An 18152-nucleotide genomic window follows, 5' to 3' on the forward strand; every position below is an offset into this window, starting at 1 on the left:
TTGAGTTCTCAGTGTCTGACATAAGCTTTCCTTTTCTGCCTTATCTTACCCTGTATGATCCTTGTCATCCAGGGGGCTCTAGATTTGACAGTCCAACCCTTTTTCTTTGTGGGAACATGTTTACTCTGAACCCCTTGAATCTTCCCCTTGAACGCCTCCCACTGCTCTGACACTGATTCACCTTTAAGTCGCTGTTTCCAGTCCAATTTTGCTAAATCACTTCTCAGCTTAGTAAAATTGGCCTTTCCCCAATTGAGAACTTTTACTCCTGTTCGATCTTTGTCCTTTTCCATAACTATGCTAAAACTAACTGAATTATGATCACTACCACCAAAATGCTCTCCCACCGATACTCCTTCCACCTGCCCAGCTTCATTTCCTAAAACTAAATCCGGAACTGCCCCCGCTCTTGTTGGGCTTGCTACGTACTGGCTAAAAAAAGTTCTCCTGAATGCAATTTAAAGAATTTTTCGCAGGGCTGCAGCGAGTCTGAAGAAAAATAAGTTCGCAACAAAGATACTCTCGAAACAGCTGAAGGTGCGATTGATAGAGGTGATGGGGTAGGAGTGTGACAATTGATCTCAGTACTCCTGGTTCAGGGAGGGAGTAATCAGGCAGGGTAGATACTTCTGATCATGATCCTCAAGAGTGTGTGTGCGTGCACGTGGGTGCGTGTGCATGTGCATGCATGTGTGTGCATGAGTGTGTGTGTGTGCGCATGTGTGTGTTTGTATGCGTGTATGCGTGTGCGTGCGTGTGTGCGTGTATGTGCGTATGTGTCTGTTGCATTGAGTACAAGCTTGAGCTCGGCTGTTTTGCCCATCTGTCATCGGAAAAGCTCATGATCGAGTCTCACGCATAAAACTTGGACAAAGGCATCTGCCGCCCAGCAAGCTGTACCTCAGCGAGGAGTCAAGGAAGGAAGGGGGTCAGAGAGAAAAGTGGCAAGGGTAACACAAAGTAAAAGGCAGAATCTGGGGTTCGACTTACAGCTGAGTTCTTGCTGTTACCCTTTTTCGAGACTGGTTTTTGTTTTGATGGGCTCTTGGCAACCACAGCTGGATTGGTGACAATCGGTACTGCTGCATTTTCTTTCAGTGATTCCCAGTATAATCTCTCAAACACAACTAGTTTCTGTTGCAAGCGTAACATTTTCTTCCTTTCCTTTGGATCTTTGGATATCACTGTAAATGATCAGTGAGTGAAAGCAACAGTAAATCAAAGGAATGCCCATACTTGAATTATTTACCACATTAAACTGTGCAACAGCAACTTGTATTTATACAGTGCCTTTAACATAGCAAAACGTCCCAAGGCGCTTTACAGGAGCGATTATCAAACAAAATTTGACACCGAGCCACATAAGGAGATATTAAGACAGGTGACCAAAAGCTTGGTCAAAGAGGTAGATTTTAAGGAGCGTCTTAAAGGAGGAGAAAGAGGTGAAGAGGCGGAGAGGTTTAGGGAGGGAATTCCAGAGCTTAGGGCCTAGGCAGCTGAAGGCACGGCCGCCAGTGGTGGAGCGAAGAAAATCGGGGATGAGCAAGAGGCCAGAATTGGAGGAGCGCAGAGATCTCGGAGGGGTTGTAGGGCTGGAGGAGGTTAGAACGCGTGCACATTTATTTATTGAATGTGTCTTGTGCTCACTGAGGTGAGAGATACCGACTATCGGGGAAAGGGGACTCCTGCCACCCAGTTTCAAACTTCATCCAACTAAAAAGCTGAAACATGAGGCCTTGAGAGGTAATCTTGCTTTAAAACCAGTCAGGATTCGGCATAGTTAAAGGGAAGCTAGATAAGTACACAAGGGAGAAAAGAATAGAAGGAGGGACATGCTGATATTGTGAGATGAAGAAGGGGAGGGAGGAGGCTCATGTGGAGCATAAACACCAGCATGGACCAGTTGGGCCAAATGGCCTGTTCATGTGTTCTAACTTCTATGTAATTCTATGTAAATTAGATCCGCACTATGTTTAGGCGACCCTTTCAGGGATCCCCTGGAACTCTACTGACGCCCTCCTGGGAATCCACTACAAATGTTGATGCACTCCTGGGGACCCCCTTGTAAATAGTGGCAGCCGCCGGAGGGCCCCTTTCAAATATGGATATAACCCTGGGGTCACGCTGGAAGTATTGACACTTGGGGCCCCCTAAGATTCCCTTGGTGATACCCAAGGTTTTGCAGATCCCAATTCAAAGACACTGCACAAACAAAATGTATTCCAAGTTTAAATGTCAGTGGGTTTTCTATCACTGCACACTGATGGTTCCTACAGATGGACGAGACATGTTTTCTGAAAGCTTGATGAAATTCCTAGAACACTACAGTGAGAGGACATCTGCCTCTTTTCAAAGAACAGCCACTCGGGTAAAATACTGGAGGGCTGCCAGTACCAGCTGAACAATAACTCAACAAGCAAGAGGAACCATACAGGCAATGAGAAAATCACAAATCATTAGTGGTGCAGGTTAACAAGGTCATAAAAAAATGCAAACCATGCTCTGAGGTTCATTTCTAGACAGGTCGAATTGAAAAACAGAGATGCAATGTTAAACTTGTCTAGTACCTTGAGTAGATCACACTTAGAGGACTCAGCGCAGTACAGATCTCCATTGCTGAAAAAATTTACAAGGATGATACCAGAACTGAGAGTTTCTAACTATCAGGAAAGACTGAACTGACTGGGGCTCTTTTCTCGAGAAAAGAGAAGGCTAAGAAGTGACCTAATAGAGGTCTTTAAAATTATGAAGGGGTTTGATAGGGTAGATGGAGAGAAAATGTTTCCACGTGTGAGGGAGTTCAAAACTAGGGCTCATAAATATCAATTGTAAACAATTTTACAACACCAAGTTATAGTCCAACAATTTTATTTGAAATTCACAAGTTTTCGGAGGCTTCCTCCTTCCTCAGGTGAATGTTGTGGAAATGAAATCCTCGAACCCTTCGCATTTATAAATCACAGAACAATACCTGGTGATTACAGATTTATGTTCTGTGATTTATAAATGCGAAGGGTTCGAGGATTTCATTTCCACATTCACCTGAGGAAGGAGGAAGCCTCCGAAAGCTTGTGAATTTCAAATAAAATTGTTGGACTATAACTTGGTGTTGTAAAATTGTTTACAATTGTCAACCCCAGTCCATCACCGGCATCTCCACATCATAAATATTAGATAGTCACTAACAAATCCAATAAGAAATTCAGGAGAAACAGCTTTATCCAGAGAGTGGTTAGAATGTGGAACTTGCTACCACAGGGAGTAATTGAGGCGAATAACATTGATGCATTTAAGGGGAAGCTAGATAAGTACATGAGGGAGAAAGGAATAGAAGGATACGCTGATAGGGTGAGATGATGTAGGGTGGGAGGAGGCTCGTGTGGAGCATAAACACTGGCATAGACCTGATGGGTCGAATGGCCTGCTGCCGTGCTGTAAATTCCATGTAATCTATGCAATTTGGGACCTAAAACAAAATTCGATTAAGTGGATAATTTTACCTTTTGATTCCTCCCTCATTCTGTGGAGGGTGCCTTCAACGGGTCTTCCAGAATGCCAATGTAAATCCTTATCAAACTTTTTCAGCTTACGTAGCGCCACGAGTACGGGGTCCCCACTAAGGGCAAAGAAACAAGAGCAATTCATTAAGGGCCAAAACACGAAAAAACAATTTAGTCAACCAGTGATGTTTTACATACCTGTCGAGTTGTGGCAATTGTTCTAGCAAATCACCAACGTATTCTTCAGCTAAGGCAGAGGTCATTGGTATTAAACCAATGGTTGGAATTTTCTGCGCTGGTTTTCCTGTATAAAAAAATCCTGAATTAGAGTTCAGTTTTGTTACTCGTTCCTCATAACCCGGGGCTCTAATTCCTAGAGTCATCCTATTTGCTGCTCTCAGAGCTCCAAACCATCAATGTCTTTTTGGGAGGCCGGGTACCCATGCATCACACGTTAAATGTGGCCCTATCAATGAGCCACTGAGGATTTAAATAATCTGTCTTGGAACAACAATTATTTTAACCTACTGCTCCTCACGGTGCAGAGCACTTTATAATAATGGGAAAAGGATATAGTGGATAAGCAGAATGGTGAATGGGGAGGGAAAGGGAGAGGTTAGGATAAGAATAATGGAGAAAAGGGGAGGGAAACGGAGAGGTTAAAATAAGAATAATGGAGAAAGGGGAGGGATGGGGAGAGGTTAGGATAAGCAGGATAGAGGAAGGGGAGGTGAGGATGAGGAACTGAAAGCACAGTCAAACAGAAGGGCTTTGAGGGGAATGGCAAGGCAGAGGGAACTGGGAGGAGAGTTCCAAGAAATACGAGCAGGAGTAGGCCATACAGCCCCTTGAGCCTGCTCCGCCATTCTGATCTTCGACCTCAACTCCACTTTCCCGCCCGATCCCCATATCTCTTGATTCCCTTAGAGTCGAAAAATCTATTCATCTCAGTCTTGAATATACTCAGCGACCAAGCATCCACAGCCCTCTGGGGTAGAAAATTCCAAATATTCACGACCCTCTGTGTGAAGAAATTTCTCCTCATCTCAGTCCTAAATGGCCGACCCCTTATCCTGAGACTATGCCCCCTAGTTCTAAACTCAAAGGGCAGGATCAAATACACATAATTAGCTTTGTTGCAATAATTAGCCATTTTCACTCTGTCTAGATACCTTCCGAGAATGGTTAATAATCACACCCAAATCTTTTTCCTTTTTCTTTCTGTGTCTGCTAATATTCAATCACTATGTATCCGTGTCCCATGTTTCATATTCCAATGTGTATTATCTTATAGTTTTCCACATTAAAATCCACCTGCCATTTCTTAGCTGCTCTGCTTAATTTGTCAAAATCCTTCTGAGTGCTTTCACTCTTCACTCTGCTGGTCAGTCAGTTCGATACCATCACCAAATCTTAAATATTACAGGATGATCTACCCTGGAGAAGTTTGTGATTAGTCCAAACAACAGAGCATACAGAAAGAGCCGTTTTGGATTTGTCATCGTCTTCTGCTTTCTATTGCCAATCCAGTTTTCAATCCAGTGAACTGGCTAATTCGTCATTCATTTCAGGAACCTTAATCTTCTTCAAACTCACATCCAGAACTTCATCAAATGGCGTCTGAATGCTCCGAAAGATAGGGGACCAACAGGCGTTACGGGAGGGAATTCCTAACTCGCACAAAGTCCTGATCACCTATCACCACTGTGCTTGCTGATCTTAGTTTTCAAGATAGGCTAAAGAGCTGGGACTCTACCCTTTAGAGAAGCAGAGACTTAAGACTGATCTGATCTGACGTCAGGAGGTGGTTCTTTTCCCAGAGAATAGCGGACCTCTGGAACAGGCTGCCGGCTCGTGCGCTGGACACCGATTCACTGAATTCCTTCAAACGAGAGCTGGACCTACTTCTGGCTGGGGCGGAGGTCACCTCTTACAAAAGGTCGTTAATGTACTGCATAGAATTATCGGGGCCAGAGTGATCTCCTGGACTAGTTTCGATTGCCAAAGGGGTCGGAGAGGAATTTCCCAGATTTATTTTCCACAAATGGGCCTGGGTTTTTATCTGATTTTTCGCCTCCCCCAGGAGAACACATGTTTTCGGGTGGGGTGGGGAGTTTATATTTTGTGATACACAAGGTATCACGACTGTGTGGGACAGGCTGGATGGACCAGAGGGTCTTTTCCTGTCCGTCATTGTTTGCATGTTCGTAAGGCTCCCGGTCCGGCAATGCCTCGATTTTAAAATTCTCATCCTTGTTTTCAAATCTCTCCATGGCTTCATCTCTCCCTACTTCTATAATCTCCTCCAGCCCTACAACCCTCCGAGATCTCTGTGCTCCTTCAGTTCTGGCTTCTTGCGCATTCCCGATTTCCTTCGCTGCACCGTTGGCGGCCGTGCCTCCAGCTGCCTAGGCCCCAAGCTCTGGAATTCTCTTCCTAAACCTCTCCGCCTCTCTACCTCTCTCTCCTCCTTTAAGTCGCTTCTTAAAACCTGCCTCTCTCACCAAGCTTTCGGAGGCTTCCTCCTTCCTCAGGTAAATGTCAGGAGCTCCTCGAAGCCTACGCATTTATACATCATAGAACAATACATGGGGCTCGATTTTAGGGTCGGGTTACCTGCGGGTTTCCAGCGGGGGGGCCCCGAAAATCCCGATCTCCGATCACGTGACCGGATTCGGACGAAATCCCGGCCGCTTCCAGGTACCGCGCTGACGTGCGGGGCTGCGCGCGAAAGCCCCGCTGGTGGGAATCCCGCAGGCAATTAAAGCCAGCGGGGTTCCACTTGAGAGCACTTAACTTGCTCGTTGTGGTCAGTTAATGAGCTGAAGCAGCTGTCAAAAGAGGAAGTGTGGGATTTTAGGTTCAAGGCAGTCAGTTTCACACACTGGGGGAAACAGTACCCTTCAAACCAGGCGTGTTGCAGCCAGCAGCCTGTGGCAGGTGCCAAGGTGCGCTCCACGGGGGAGAGCCCTCACCCACGCAGGAGGCCACCGCGTCACATAGGGCAACCCCTGCCCTCCACCAACCCCCGCCAAGCCAGAGGACAGACCGACACGAAACCGCAGCCCCAGTCCGAGGACCCACCCACCTACCCTGCACAACCCCTCACACCAACACCTGCCAGATGGGTGGTGCGTTGACATCGTCGGAGGACGAACAGGATGACCAGCCCCAGCAGCCTCGCAGTCCACGCCGTCCGCCTCGGAGAGGTGGGGCCCCCCAACACGGTGCTGCGGCACACCCACCTGCACAGCAGGAGGGAGGGCAACCGCAGAGAGAGATGCGTCGCAGGAGGCACTACCCTCAGCTTCATGGACCTCTCCGAGGAGCAGTGCATACGGAGGCTCAGAGTCAATCGCCAGGTAGTCGCCGACATCTGCAGCCTCCTTAACGACGAGCTGCTCCCTGATGGACCAAGCAGCATCTTCTTACCTGTCGCCGTCAAAGTCACCACTGCCCTCAACTTCTTCGCATCCGGTTCCTTCCAGGGTGCCACCGGGGACATCACCGGGGTCTGTCAGTCCTCTGCACACAAGTGCATAAGGCAGGTCACCGATGGGTTGTTCCGCAGGGCCTCCCACTACATCAACTTCGCCATGGACGAGCGCAGCCAGATGGAGAGGGCGGTTGGATTCCACGCTGTGGCTGGCTTCCCACGGGTGCAGGGTGTAATCGACTGCACCCACATCGCAATACGAGCACCTCCGCATGAGCCAGGGCTGTTCATCAACAGGAAGGGGTATCACTCCATGAACGCCCAGCTCATCTGTGACCACCGCCAGAGATTCCTACACGTGTGCGCCAGATACCCCGGCAGCTGCCACGATGCCTTCGTCCTCAGGGAGTCCGCCGTCCCGCCCATCCTGCAGGCACCCAACGCCGGCAACGGCTGGCTCCTCGGCGACAAGGGGTATCCCCTCCACACGTGGCTCATGACACCTCTGAGGAACCCCATCACCGAGCAGGAGCGTCGGTACAATGACAGCCACACTGCTACCAGGTCTACAATTGAGCAGACCATAGGGCTTCTCAAGATGCGCTTCAGGTGCCTTGATCGTTCTGGGGGAGCGCTCCAATACACACCATTCAGAGTGGGACGAATCATAGTTGTCTGCTGTGCCCTGCACAACATGGCCCAACAGAGAGGGGTGCCGCTGGAGGAGGCCCCATCCACACCCACCACCCACATTGAGGAAGGCGAGGGCGAGGAGGAGGAGGAGGAGGAGGAGGCGGAGGCGGAGGAGGAGGAGGACACGCCAGAGGATGTTGGACGACCCATGCGCCGAGCCGCGACTCACCGGGATGGTCGCCGGGCCAGGGACGCACTCATACGTCAACGGTTCTCCTAGAGTCAGACACTGCGAGGCGCTCGCATCTCCTCACCTGCACATGCGAGCGGCCATACCAGCCCCCTCCACTGAAGAGTGCTGCCAGTAATCCTGCATCCACAGCAGTGTGCCCAATGGGTGGCAGCAGGTGTTCGCCGTCATGATGGCCTCCACGGAACGCAACTATTGCACAAGCCGCGGAAGAATGGACGAGAGGTGGCAGGAGTGGTGAGAATAGACTATTTAATATCTCGAATGTGACATTATATAAGAAACAAAGTACAAAATAATAAACACCCTGGTGTATTCCCTTTGTGATTATAAGGCCTTTGCAATTCTTCTCCGGGAACCCCTACGTGGTGCTACCCCTGTGGCTCCAGCAGAGGTAGTGGCAGGTTGCTCGTCTTCTTGCCTTGACCGGGTCGATGCTTTTGGCGGACGGCCCCTGGGTTTCGGTGCCCGTGAGGGCACCTCCACAGACTGCTCCTCCTGCACCGGGGCAGGGGCAGACTCGGCCACCTGGAGAGGAGGCACCATTGCGGGTACTGGTTGAGAGGTGGGCGACAGGTGGGACGTGGGGGCGCCTTGAGAAGCGTCCCCGCTTCCATGTCCCCGGTCACCATCATCCCTCTCTTGGCCTCGGCCCACATCACCCCTTCCACCCTGCTGGACGGCAGTTTGGATGGCATGTGTGAGGCCTTGCAAGGCCACCCCTAGTGTATCCGTCAGCCTGTTTATGGCGGCGGAATGTCGCTCACCCTGAATCCGTACAGACGTTGTCAGGGCCTGCAAGGACTCGAAGTGGAGCTGTGCGTGACGCTCGAGGGAGGCCAGCCTGTCCTCCACCGCAGACAGTCCCGCACCTACCCGCGACACTGTGTCGCCGGTACCCTCCTGTGCCTGCGCCACCAATGCCCACATGCAGGAGGTGGACTCCTCCATCGCCTGCGCAATTGTGGACAATGCGCGCGGCACCTCTGCCAGCACCTCAGCAATTAGCTGGTGCCCCTCGACGACTTTCCTTTTCACTGGTGGCCCCCTGGGTTCAGCATCTGGGTCCGGCTGAGCAGAGCCTGGAGATGAGTGCTCCCTCCGTCGCGGACCCTCCGCGGCTGCCCCTGCCACCAGGGTCTGCTCATGCTCACTCGTGCGCAGTGACTCACCAAGTGCTACCCCAACTAGTTGGCGAGGGGGACCCACCGAGGTGCGTGTCTGTGCGCTGGTGGATGGTTGGCTCTGATGTGACGATGCACCCTCAGAGACCGCCATGTCCTCTGAGGAATCGCCCTCCACGCTCGCTTGACCCAAAGACGGACCTGCAAGAGAACAGAGGGCACTTTGAGGCATGTGGACCAACTTGACAGTGCGCCTGATGGCAGGTGATGAGACGGTAACTCGCGATCATGGGTGTTGAGTGTCAGCTTTCCCTTACCGGCCGTTTCGGCAGCGACACACTCGCCATCGGCCACCGACAGGCAATGTCGCGTGCGGGTGAGGTCGAGCGCCTCCACCTCTGCGTCGGTGAGCTCCACCACTTGCGGCGGCCCACCTCCGGTGCGTGCCCTTTCCCTATTGTTCTTGCTTCTCTTCTCCTGTGAAGGCAAAACACAGATGTGTGAGTGGGTGCGTCTTGCATCGTGAGACGCATCGAGCATCGGTGTGGGTGGGTTGAGCGTGGCGCGGAACGGATGGGAGGAAGTGTGGGCCACGTGCCCATCCCATTGCATGGGGATTGGGGTGTGTGATAGTGTTCGGGTGGGGTCAGGGACGGTGGGTACTTGCGTGCACGGCGAGGATGGTGAATGAGTGGCTGTGAGGATTGCTGATGGAGCGCAGTGGTGGCTGTGCAGGAAGGGGTTGTGATCTGCTTGGCGTGATGGTGGGGGCGGGATGTGGGAGGGTGCGTTGGTGTACTCACCTTGCCAGACCTAGTCAGGTCATTGAAGCGCTTGCGGCACTGCTCCCAAGTCCTTGGGGTGTTGCCCCTGCTGCTCACCTCCGCCGCCACCTCTGCCCATGCCTTCCTGGTTGCGGCGGCAGGGAACTTGCGCCCATCTTCTGGGAAGAGTGTTTCCCTCCTCCTCCTCACGCCCTCCAGCATCAGCTGCAGTGCCAGATCTGAAAAACGGGGCGCAGCCTTTCCCCTTTGTTGAGCCATTCTACCAGACCTCTTGCTTGCAGCAGGAGGGGCTTTGGGAGACTGCCCCTTTAAGTGGAGCTCCTACATCGCGTCGACGGTACTGCGCATGCGCAGCCGGCCGGCACGCAGCTGGGGAGCGCAGAACCCGGAAGCAGGGCTTAATGGGTCCAATTATCCCGCGATCGCGTGGGGGACGCACACAATTAGCCGTCCGCGTTTTCGACGCTCCCGGAGGACCACCCGCTGGGAACCCGCAGGCCTGCTAAATTCGAGCCCATGGTGTTTACAGACTGCCCCTGCAACTGCCCGTTGCCAAGGCAATCACCGTGTTCAGACAGAGAGGTGTCACCTACAGAACCCCCAAATACACATTCAACAAAAAACAAACAGGAAAAAAAACAGAGAGAGAGAGAGGCAGAAACATCCGGAAGGCAGAGAATCCGGATGTTTCTGCCACTCTCTCTCTTTTTTTTTCCTGTTTGTTTTTTTGTTGAATGTGTATTCGGGGGTTCTGTAGGTGACACCTCTCTGTCTGAACACGGTGATTGCCTTGGCAACGGGCAGTTGCAGGGGCAGTCTGTAAACACCATGTATTGTTCTATGATGTATAAATGCGTAGGCTTCAAGGAGCTCCTGACATTTACCTGAGGAAGGAGGAAGCCTCCGAAAGCTTGTAGATTTCAAATAAAAATCGTTGGACTATAACTTGGTGCTGTAAAATTGTTTACAATTGTCAACCCCAGTCCATCACCGGCATCTCCACATCATCTTTCACCAAGCTTTTGGTCTCCTGTCCTAATATCTCTATATATGGCGTGGTGTCAAATTGGGACGTTTTAATACGTTAAAGGCGCTATATAAATGCAAGTTGCTGTTGATGCTGTTGTTTGACAAATCACACATGGATGGGGCAAGTTTGATGGGCTGAATGGCCTTTTCTCACTCTGGGTTTTCTTATGTTCTTAAAGGCAGATGGATTATATCCACTGACCAGAGATCTTAATGTACAGCTAATCTATAATTACGGAAAATCTCTGCCGTTTAATGTACCTGGCTGTGCGTTGTTAAGAGGTTGCAGAAGTACCCCTGAGGTACATGTCACCGGGAAAGCAGATCCAACATCAAGTTTAGGAGAAAGCTTGGTGACAGTTTCCCAGATGCTTCGGTATTCACCGCCGACCTCTCTCCCTAACTGGCGCTCCGATTCTGTTAAAAATAAAAGTAAACGTGTTATGGGAATCGCCAGGATTACATTGCGGTGTCACCTCCATTACCCCCACTCCAGTTATTCAGTTTCCTGATTATCCGCCAGAATTTTTTGCAGGACACATCCTCGCATGAGGCTCGTTGCACAGCCCACTATACCAACCTCATAAATCAGCATCACAGACGAAGAAAAAAAGAAAAGAAAGAATTTGCATTTCTAAACCACCTTTCACAACCTCAGGGCGTCGCAAAGTGCTTTACAGCTAACAAAGTACTTTTGTGATGTGTTGCCACTGATGTAATGTTAGGAATCGGGGCAGCCAATCTGCGCGCAGCAAGATCCCCAACAGCAGTGTGATATTCTGATAATCTGATTTTTTTTTAGGTGTTGTTTGAGGGATAAATATCGGCCAGGACACCGGGGAGAACTTGTCTGCTCTTCTTCAAAATAGTGCCATGGGATCTTTTACGTCCACCTGAGAGGGCAGACATCTGTTTAACATCTCATCCAAAAGACGGCACCTCCGACAGTGCAGCATTCCCTCAGTACTGCACTGGGAATGTCAGCCTAGATTATGTGCTCAACATCTTTGGAGTGGGCCTTGAACCTACAACCTTCTAACATCAAGAGGCAAGAGTGCAACTGACTGAGCCACAGCTGACACCTATGAAGAGTAAAATCAATTGACCTTGCCTGTAATGTACTTGTCTCCAGTCCTGTGCCTACCTCATACAACGTTGTCTACCTCATACGTTGCAGGAAAGGATGCCCCAGAGCATGGTACATTGGCGAGACCATGCAGACGCTGCGACAACGGATGAATGGACACCGCGCAACAATCGCCAGACAGGAGGGTTCCCTCCCAGTCGGGGAACACTTCAGCAGTCAAGGACATTCAGCCACTGACCTTCGGGTAAGCATAATCCAAGGCGGCCTTCAAGACACACGACAACGCAAAATCGTCGAGCAGAAATTGATAGCCAAGTTCCGTACCCATGAGGACGGCCTCAACCGGGATCTTGGGTTCATGTCACGCTACACGTTACCCCACCAGCGAACAAATGTTATCTGTTTTTAATATAACGGGTCATTTGCTGTCTTTTCTATGTTTCTGCCTCTCTCTCTCTGTTTTTTCTTTGGTGGTTTGTATATTCGGTGGCCTTTTAGGTAACACCTCTCTGTCTGCACACTGTGATTGCCGTGGCAATGGGCAGTTGGAAAGACTATCTGTAATCACCAGGCATTGTTCTGTGATTTATAACTGCGAAGAGTTCGAGGATTTCATTTCCACAACGTTCACCTGAGGAAGGAGGAAGCCTCCGAAAGCTTGTGAATTTCAAATAAAATTGTTGGACTATAACTTGGTGTTGTAAAATTGTTTACAATTGTCAACCCCAGTCCATCACCGGCATCTCCACATCATGGGGAAATGTTGTTCAATACACATAAGACCAAACCTTTCAGATCCACGATTGTCTACTGATTTCTCAATATCCACCACGGAGGAGATCCCTCCATTTTGGGTGGATAATAGAGGCCCCAACATAATTGAAATGATCAGGAAAGTTACCAGAAGTTGTTGATGTGGCTGTAAGACTTTTTGTAAGCCATAAAAAAAGACAGACACAATAACATATTAGCATGGATAGAGGGTCGGTTAATGGACAGAAAACAGAGAGTAGGGGTAAATGGGTCATTTTCAGGTTGGCAGGCTGTAACTAGTGGGGTGCCGCAAGGATCAGTGCTTGGGCCTCAGCTATTTACAATCTATATTAATGACTTGGATGAGGGGACCAAGTGTAATGTATCTAAGTTTACAGACAATACAAAGTTAGGTGGGAAAGTAAGCTGTGAGGAGGACACAAAGAGTCTGCAAAAGGATATAGACAGGTGAGTGGGCAAGAAGGTGGCAGATGGAGTATAATGTGGGGAAATGTGAGGTTATTCACTTGGGTAGGAAGATCAGAAAAACAGAATATTTTTTAAATGGTGAGAAACTATTAAATGTTGGTGTCCAGAGAGACTTGGATGTCCTGGTATAAGAAACACAGAAAGTTAGCATGCAGGTACAGCAAGCAATTGGGAAAGCAAATAGTATGTTGGCCTTTTGTGGGGTTCAAAACCCATTTAACAAAAGGTATTTGAAGGAAAGGGTTAACTGTACCCCTTTTAAACAAAGACATTTGAAAACCTGCAAACACAGTAATGTGGTAAACTGAGTTCTCACAAATCCTGTTTTTCCCTCACTGATGCTGATGGCATTGGAGGAGTCTGAGTTTCGGGATCGAAGACTTTGTACTGCGGATAGATATCTAGATTATTAAATAAATAAACTAGGTGGATAATATTGAGCTTGAAGCATTCTTAGGGTTTCGAAACACGTCGGCATTTGGAAGCACAAGCTTTTCAACACAGCAGGGGGTAATGTAAGAAAAGGCAACAAGGACACAGATCAAAGGCTTCGGATCAGGAAAGCAACGATAGGTGTGAAAAAAGCATGGGCCTCACAAGCATGGGCCTCTCATTCCTATCTGGTAATCTGTTCAAAAGAACTGGGATCTGTAAACATCAAACAGTGTTGTACCCAACATATGGTCAAATGGTATAAGGAATGGATTTGAAGCCAATGAAGCAATCAAAATTGGAGACGGAAGGACCGTTAGGAATGTCTGGGTGTAGAAATGTAAAGGGGCTATCTCTACATTAAAGGCCATAAACAGAGACAGTAAAGGGGCCTTTTACAACCCATCGTTCGAGCACATGGTCTTTTCTACATCAAAGGGTCTCCAGTCACATGATCAAAGCCTAAACTGTCAATCATTGAAGTATGTTAATGATTGAGGCATCGCGACAGGGAGAGATTGGACAAAAAGAATGACCCTCCCCAATTCTACGTTTTATTGGTAAAAAAATTATATCAAAAAAAGACTTTGAGAGAAGAAGGCTCTCTCTCTCTCTCCTCTTCCCTACTCTTCTCTCTCTCCTCTTCTCCTCTTTTCTCTTCACCACCCGGCAGTCACAAGGAACGCACACTGCAGTTGAACATCACGCAAGAAGAAAAATACCCCAAATACTGTAAAGCTGATCAACCTTCAGGCCCGATGAGCAATATCCTTGATTTAAAGGTTGTATATGTGTTAATGATTTGCCTGATGTGAGCATGAATTGTTAAATCATTACATAATAATGTTGCGAATTATTAAGTGTACAACAGGATTTTATAGAGGAAAGTCATTTGTATCATTTGATTTTGCTTCATGAATGCTCGTATGAATGATAACGTCATTAAATAATTACTTTTGATTAACAAAACTACCGTGAGTGAGGATGACTTTCTTTGACTATTCATCCAGGGTCCAAGAATCACAGGAAATAAAGAATTCCCTACACTTTAGGTGCAAGGGGGTTGGAGTTCAAGAGTAAGGAAGTCTTACTACAATTATAAAGGGCTTTGGTGACACCTCACCTGGAATACTGTGTACAGTTTTGGTCTCCTTACCTAAGGGAGCATATACTTACCTTAGAGTCGGTGCAACAAAGTTTCACTAGATTAATTCCTGGGATGAGAGGGTTGTCCTATGAAGAGAGATTGAGTAGAATGGGCCTCTGGAGTTTAGAAGAATGAGAGGTGATCTCAATTGAAACGTCTAAGATTCTGAGGGGGCTTGACAGGGTAGATGCTGAGAGATTGTTTCCCCTGGCTGGAGAGTCTAGAACTAGAGAGCATAGTTTGAGGATATGGGGTCAGCCATTTACGACTGAGATGAGGAGGAATTTCTTCACTCAGAGGGTTGTGAATCTTTGGAATTATTTACCCCACAGGGCTGTGGCTGCTGAGTCGTGAACATATTCAAGGCTGAGATAGATAGATTTTTGGACTCTAGAGGAATCAAGGGATATGGGGATCGGGCGGGAAAGTGGAGTTGAGGTCCAAGATCAGCCATGATCTGATTGAATGGCGGAGCAGGCTCGAGGGGCTGCTTGACCTACTCCTGCTCCTATTTCTTACGTTCTTATGTTCTTACGACATTTGGATTCCAGGATTGAAATGTATTTTCATATTTCAGAAAAGTTAATTGCTCCCTTACTTAGAATCATAGAATCACACAGCATGGTAGGAGGCCATTCTACCCTTTGTTCCTGTGCCAGATCTCTGAAAGAGTTACCACTTAGTTCCACTCTCCGGCTCTTTCCCCACAGCCCTGCAATGTTTTCCTTTTTAAGTATTTATCCAATTCCCTTTTGAAAGTTATTACTGAATCTGCTTCCACCGCCCGTTCAGGCAGTGCATTCCAGATCATTACAACTCACTGCGTAAAAACATTTCTCCTCATCTCCCCCCTGGCACTTTTGCCAATTATTTTAAATCTGTGTCCTCTGGTTACCAACCCTCCTGCCAGTAGAAATAGTTTCTCCCTATTTACTCTATCAAAATCCCTCACAATCTTGGACGCCGCTATTAAATCTCCCCTTAACCTTCTTTGCTCTAAGGAGAACAACCCCAGCTTCTCTCTAGTCTCTCCGCATAACTGAAATCCCTCATCCCTGGTATTGTGCTGGTAAAAATTGACACCGAGCCACATAAGGAGATATTAGGACAGGTGACCGAGTACTTGGTCAAAGAGGAAGGTTTTAAGGAGCGTCTTAAAGGAGGAGAGAGAGGTGGAGAGGCGGAGAGGTTTAGGGAGGGATTTCCAGAGCTTAGGGCCCAGGCAACTGAAGGCACGGCCGCCAATGGCGGAGCGATGAAAATCGAGGATGCGCAAGAAGCCAGAATTGGAGGAGCGCAGAGATCTCGGAGGGTTGTAGGGCTGGAGGAGGTTACAGGGATAGGGAGGGGTGAGGCCATGGAGGGATTTGAAAATGAGGATGATAATTTTAATATCGAGGCGTCGGGAGACAATGCAGGTCAGCGAGCGCAGGGGTGATGGGTGAACAGGACTTGGTGCGAGTTAGGATACAGGCAGCAGAGTTTTGAATGAGCTCAAGTTTATGGAGGGTGAAAGATGGAAGGCCGGCCAGGATAGCCAGCTTAAGGACCTTGGTCTATTTACTTTAGAGCAGCGTAGGCTTAGAGGCGACCTGATAAAGGCAGGGAGGTGGGTGGGGCGGGGGGGGGGGGTGGAGGTTGGTAGGAACTGTCCAGGCACGATGCTCCAGCCATCATGAGTGTGGGGCAGGCTTGATGGACCAGGTAATCTTTTCTTGCCTGTCAATTTCGTATGTTTGGATATGACATTTGGATACTGGTAACGTCAGGTGCTGAAAGTGCTGGGTTGTAACTCAACTCGGCAGGGACAAAATAATACTCGGGCTGAGGCTGTTTCATTGTTCAAAACAAAACATTCTGGAGAAAGGGAGGCAGATTTTCAGATTGGTCCAATGATTAGGAGCTTTACCTGTGCAACTTGGCATTTCGCTGCAAATCTTTGCTACACTTCTAAACAGAAGTCCGTCACTCAGGTCACTCAAGTAGGTCATGTCAACATTCCAGCCATCAGCGGCACCGAGGTTTTTCAGAACCAAGAATTCTGTCATCCTCCTCTAAAAACAAAATGGATTTCCTGTTAGTGGAGATGATCTTGGAATGCACTGCCTGAAAGAATGGTGCGGACAGATTCAATCAGGAATTGGTTATGTAATTGGAAAGGAAAAATTTGCAGGGCTATAGGGAAAGAGCAAGGGGGGTGGGACTAATTGGATAGCTCTTTCAAAAGAGCCGGCACAGGCACGATGGGCTGAATGGCCTCCTTCTGTGCTGTAAGATTCTATGATCTCAATGGCCAACAAAACTAGTTTCACCATCCTGGACAAAAAGCTCAATGAATCAATGCCAGCGAAAATCGTCGGGCATGTGGTCCTGGTAGATACGCTGGGGTCCCACCTACTGGTCTGCCGACCCCGGCAGACTCTCCGGGGTCAGGGGGAGGGTGCCCAGTTGCCGTTCCGATGGCGAGTGCCCCAGCCTCTGTTATAGAAGCTGCAATAAGTGGCATTCTGGCCAACCAGAACCCAATGGAAGCCACATCAGCCCTTCGGTGGGGCCGGCACGCCTCTTCTCCGTGGGCGTACTGGCCCACTCTGCCTCTGGGATGAGGGGGGTGAGGTGGTGGGGGGGGGGGTGCGAGGAGGTTGCTTCCAACTTGGGGAGTCCCGACCCCGAGGCCCCAGCTCTGTACTTTACTACGGTTGTGAAAGTGGCCCCTAATGAATGCAAGTCTGCCTTTCTTTTTATGCCACTGGCCATGTAAGGTGCAGGCAAGAGGCTCCACTCGTAACCCAGGCCCTGTGGAACCCCTGACCTCAGCGGATTCAGGTCCTGGTCCACTGTCCGGCTGTAGAACCTCCAGAGATGTGGCGGGATTGTGTCAGTAGGGCTGAGGATTTCCGGCCCTCGTGAGTACATCCTGAATGTATCTATCCACACAAATTACTAAAAGCAGCTTAATAAAGCCATAAAGTATGCAAACCAAGCACTTTATGGCTTTATTAAGCTGCTTTTAGCAATAAAAGGGTTCATTTCCAGAGGGATAGCATTGAAAAGCAGAGATATTATGTTAAACTTGTACAGAACCTTGGTTCGACCTCACTTGGAGTACTGTGAACAGTTCTGATCTCCATATTATAAAAAGGATATAGTGGCACTGGAGAAGGTGCAAAAAAGATTTACAAGGATGATACCAGAACTGAGGATATACTTATCAGGAAAGGCTGAACAGGCTGGGGCTCTTTTCTCTAGAAAAGAGAAGGCTGAGGGGTAACCTGTTTTTAGAGGTCTTTAACATTATGAAGGGGGTTGATAGGGTAAATGTGGAGAAGATATTGTGGGGGAGACCAAAACTAGAGGTCATAAATATAAGATAGTCACTAATAAATCCAATAAGGAATTCAGGAGAAACTTCTTTGCCCAGAGAGAGGTTAGAATGTGGAACTTGCTACAAGGAGTAGTTGAGACGAATAGCATAGATGCATTCAAG

At 48.6% G+C, this 18152-nt stretch overlaps 1 protein-coding gene across 3 annotated transcripts in view; it reads right to left on the reverse strand.

The window, feature by feature from the left end:
- LOC137320726 (probable ATP-dependent RNA helicase DDX60) overlaps positions 1-18152 on the reverse strand; it is a 270394-nt gene that overhangs the window by 171883 nt on the left and 80359 nt on the right. For all 3 annotated transcript variants that reach the window (XM_067982445.1, XM_067982446.1, XM_067982447.1), the window contains exons 8-12: positions 16575-16719; positions 11019-11174; positions 3699-3804; positions 3501-3616; positions 991-1184 (exon numbers count right to left, since the gene is read on the reverse strand). In XM_067982445.1, the coding sequence (XP_067838546.1) occupies positions 991-1184; positions 3501-3616; positions 3699-3804; positions 11019-11174; positions 16575-16719 (717 nt within the window). The remainder of the gene's footprint in view (positions 1-990; positions 1185-3500; positions 3617-3698; positions 3805-11018; positions 11175-16574; positions 16720-18152) is intronic.

This window comes from Heptranchias perlo, chromosome 4 (genome assembly GCF_035084215.1).
Source record: "Heptranchias perlo isolate sHepPer1 chromosome 4, sHepPer1.hap1, whole genome shotgun sequence".
Taxonomy (NCBI): Eukaryota; Metazoa; Chordata; class Chondrichthyes; order Hexanchiformes; family Hexanchidae; genus Heptranchias; species Heptranchias perlo.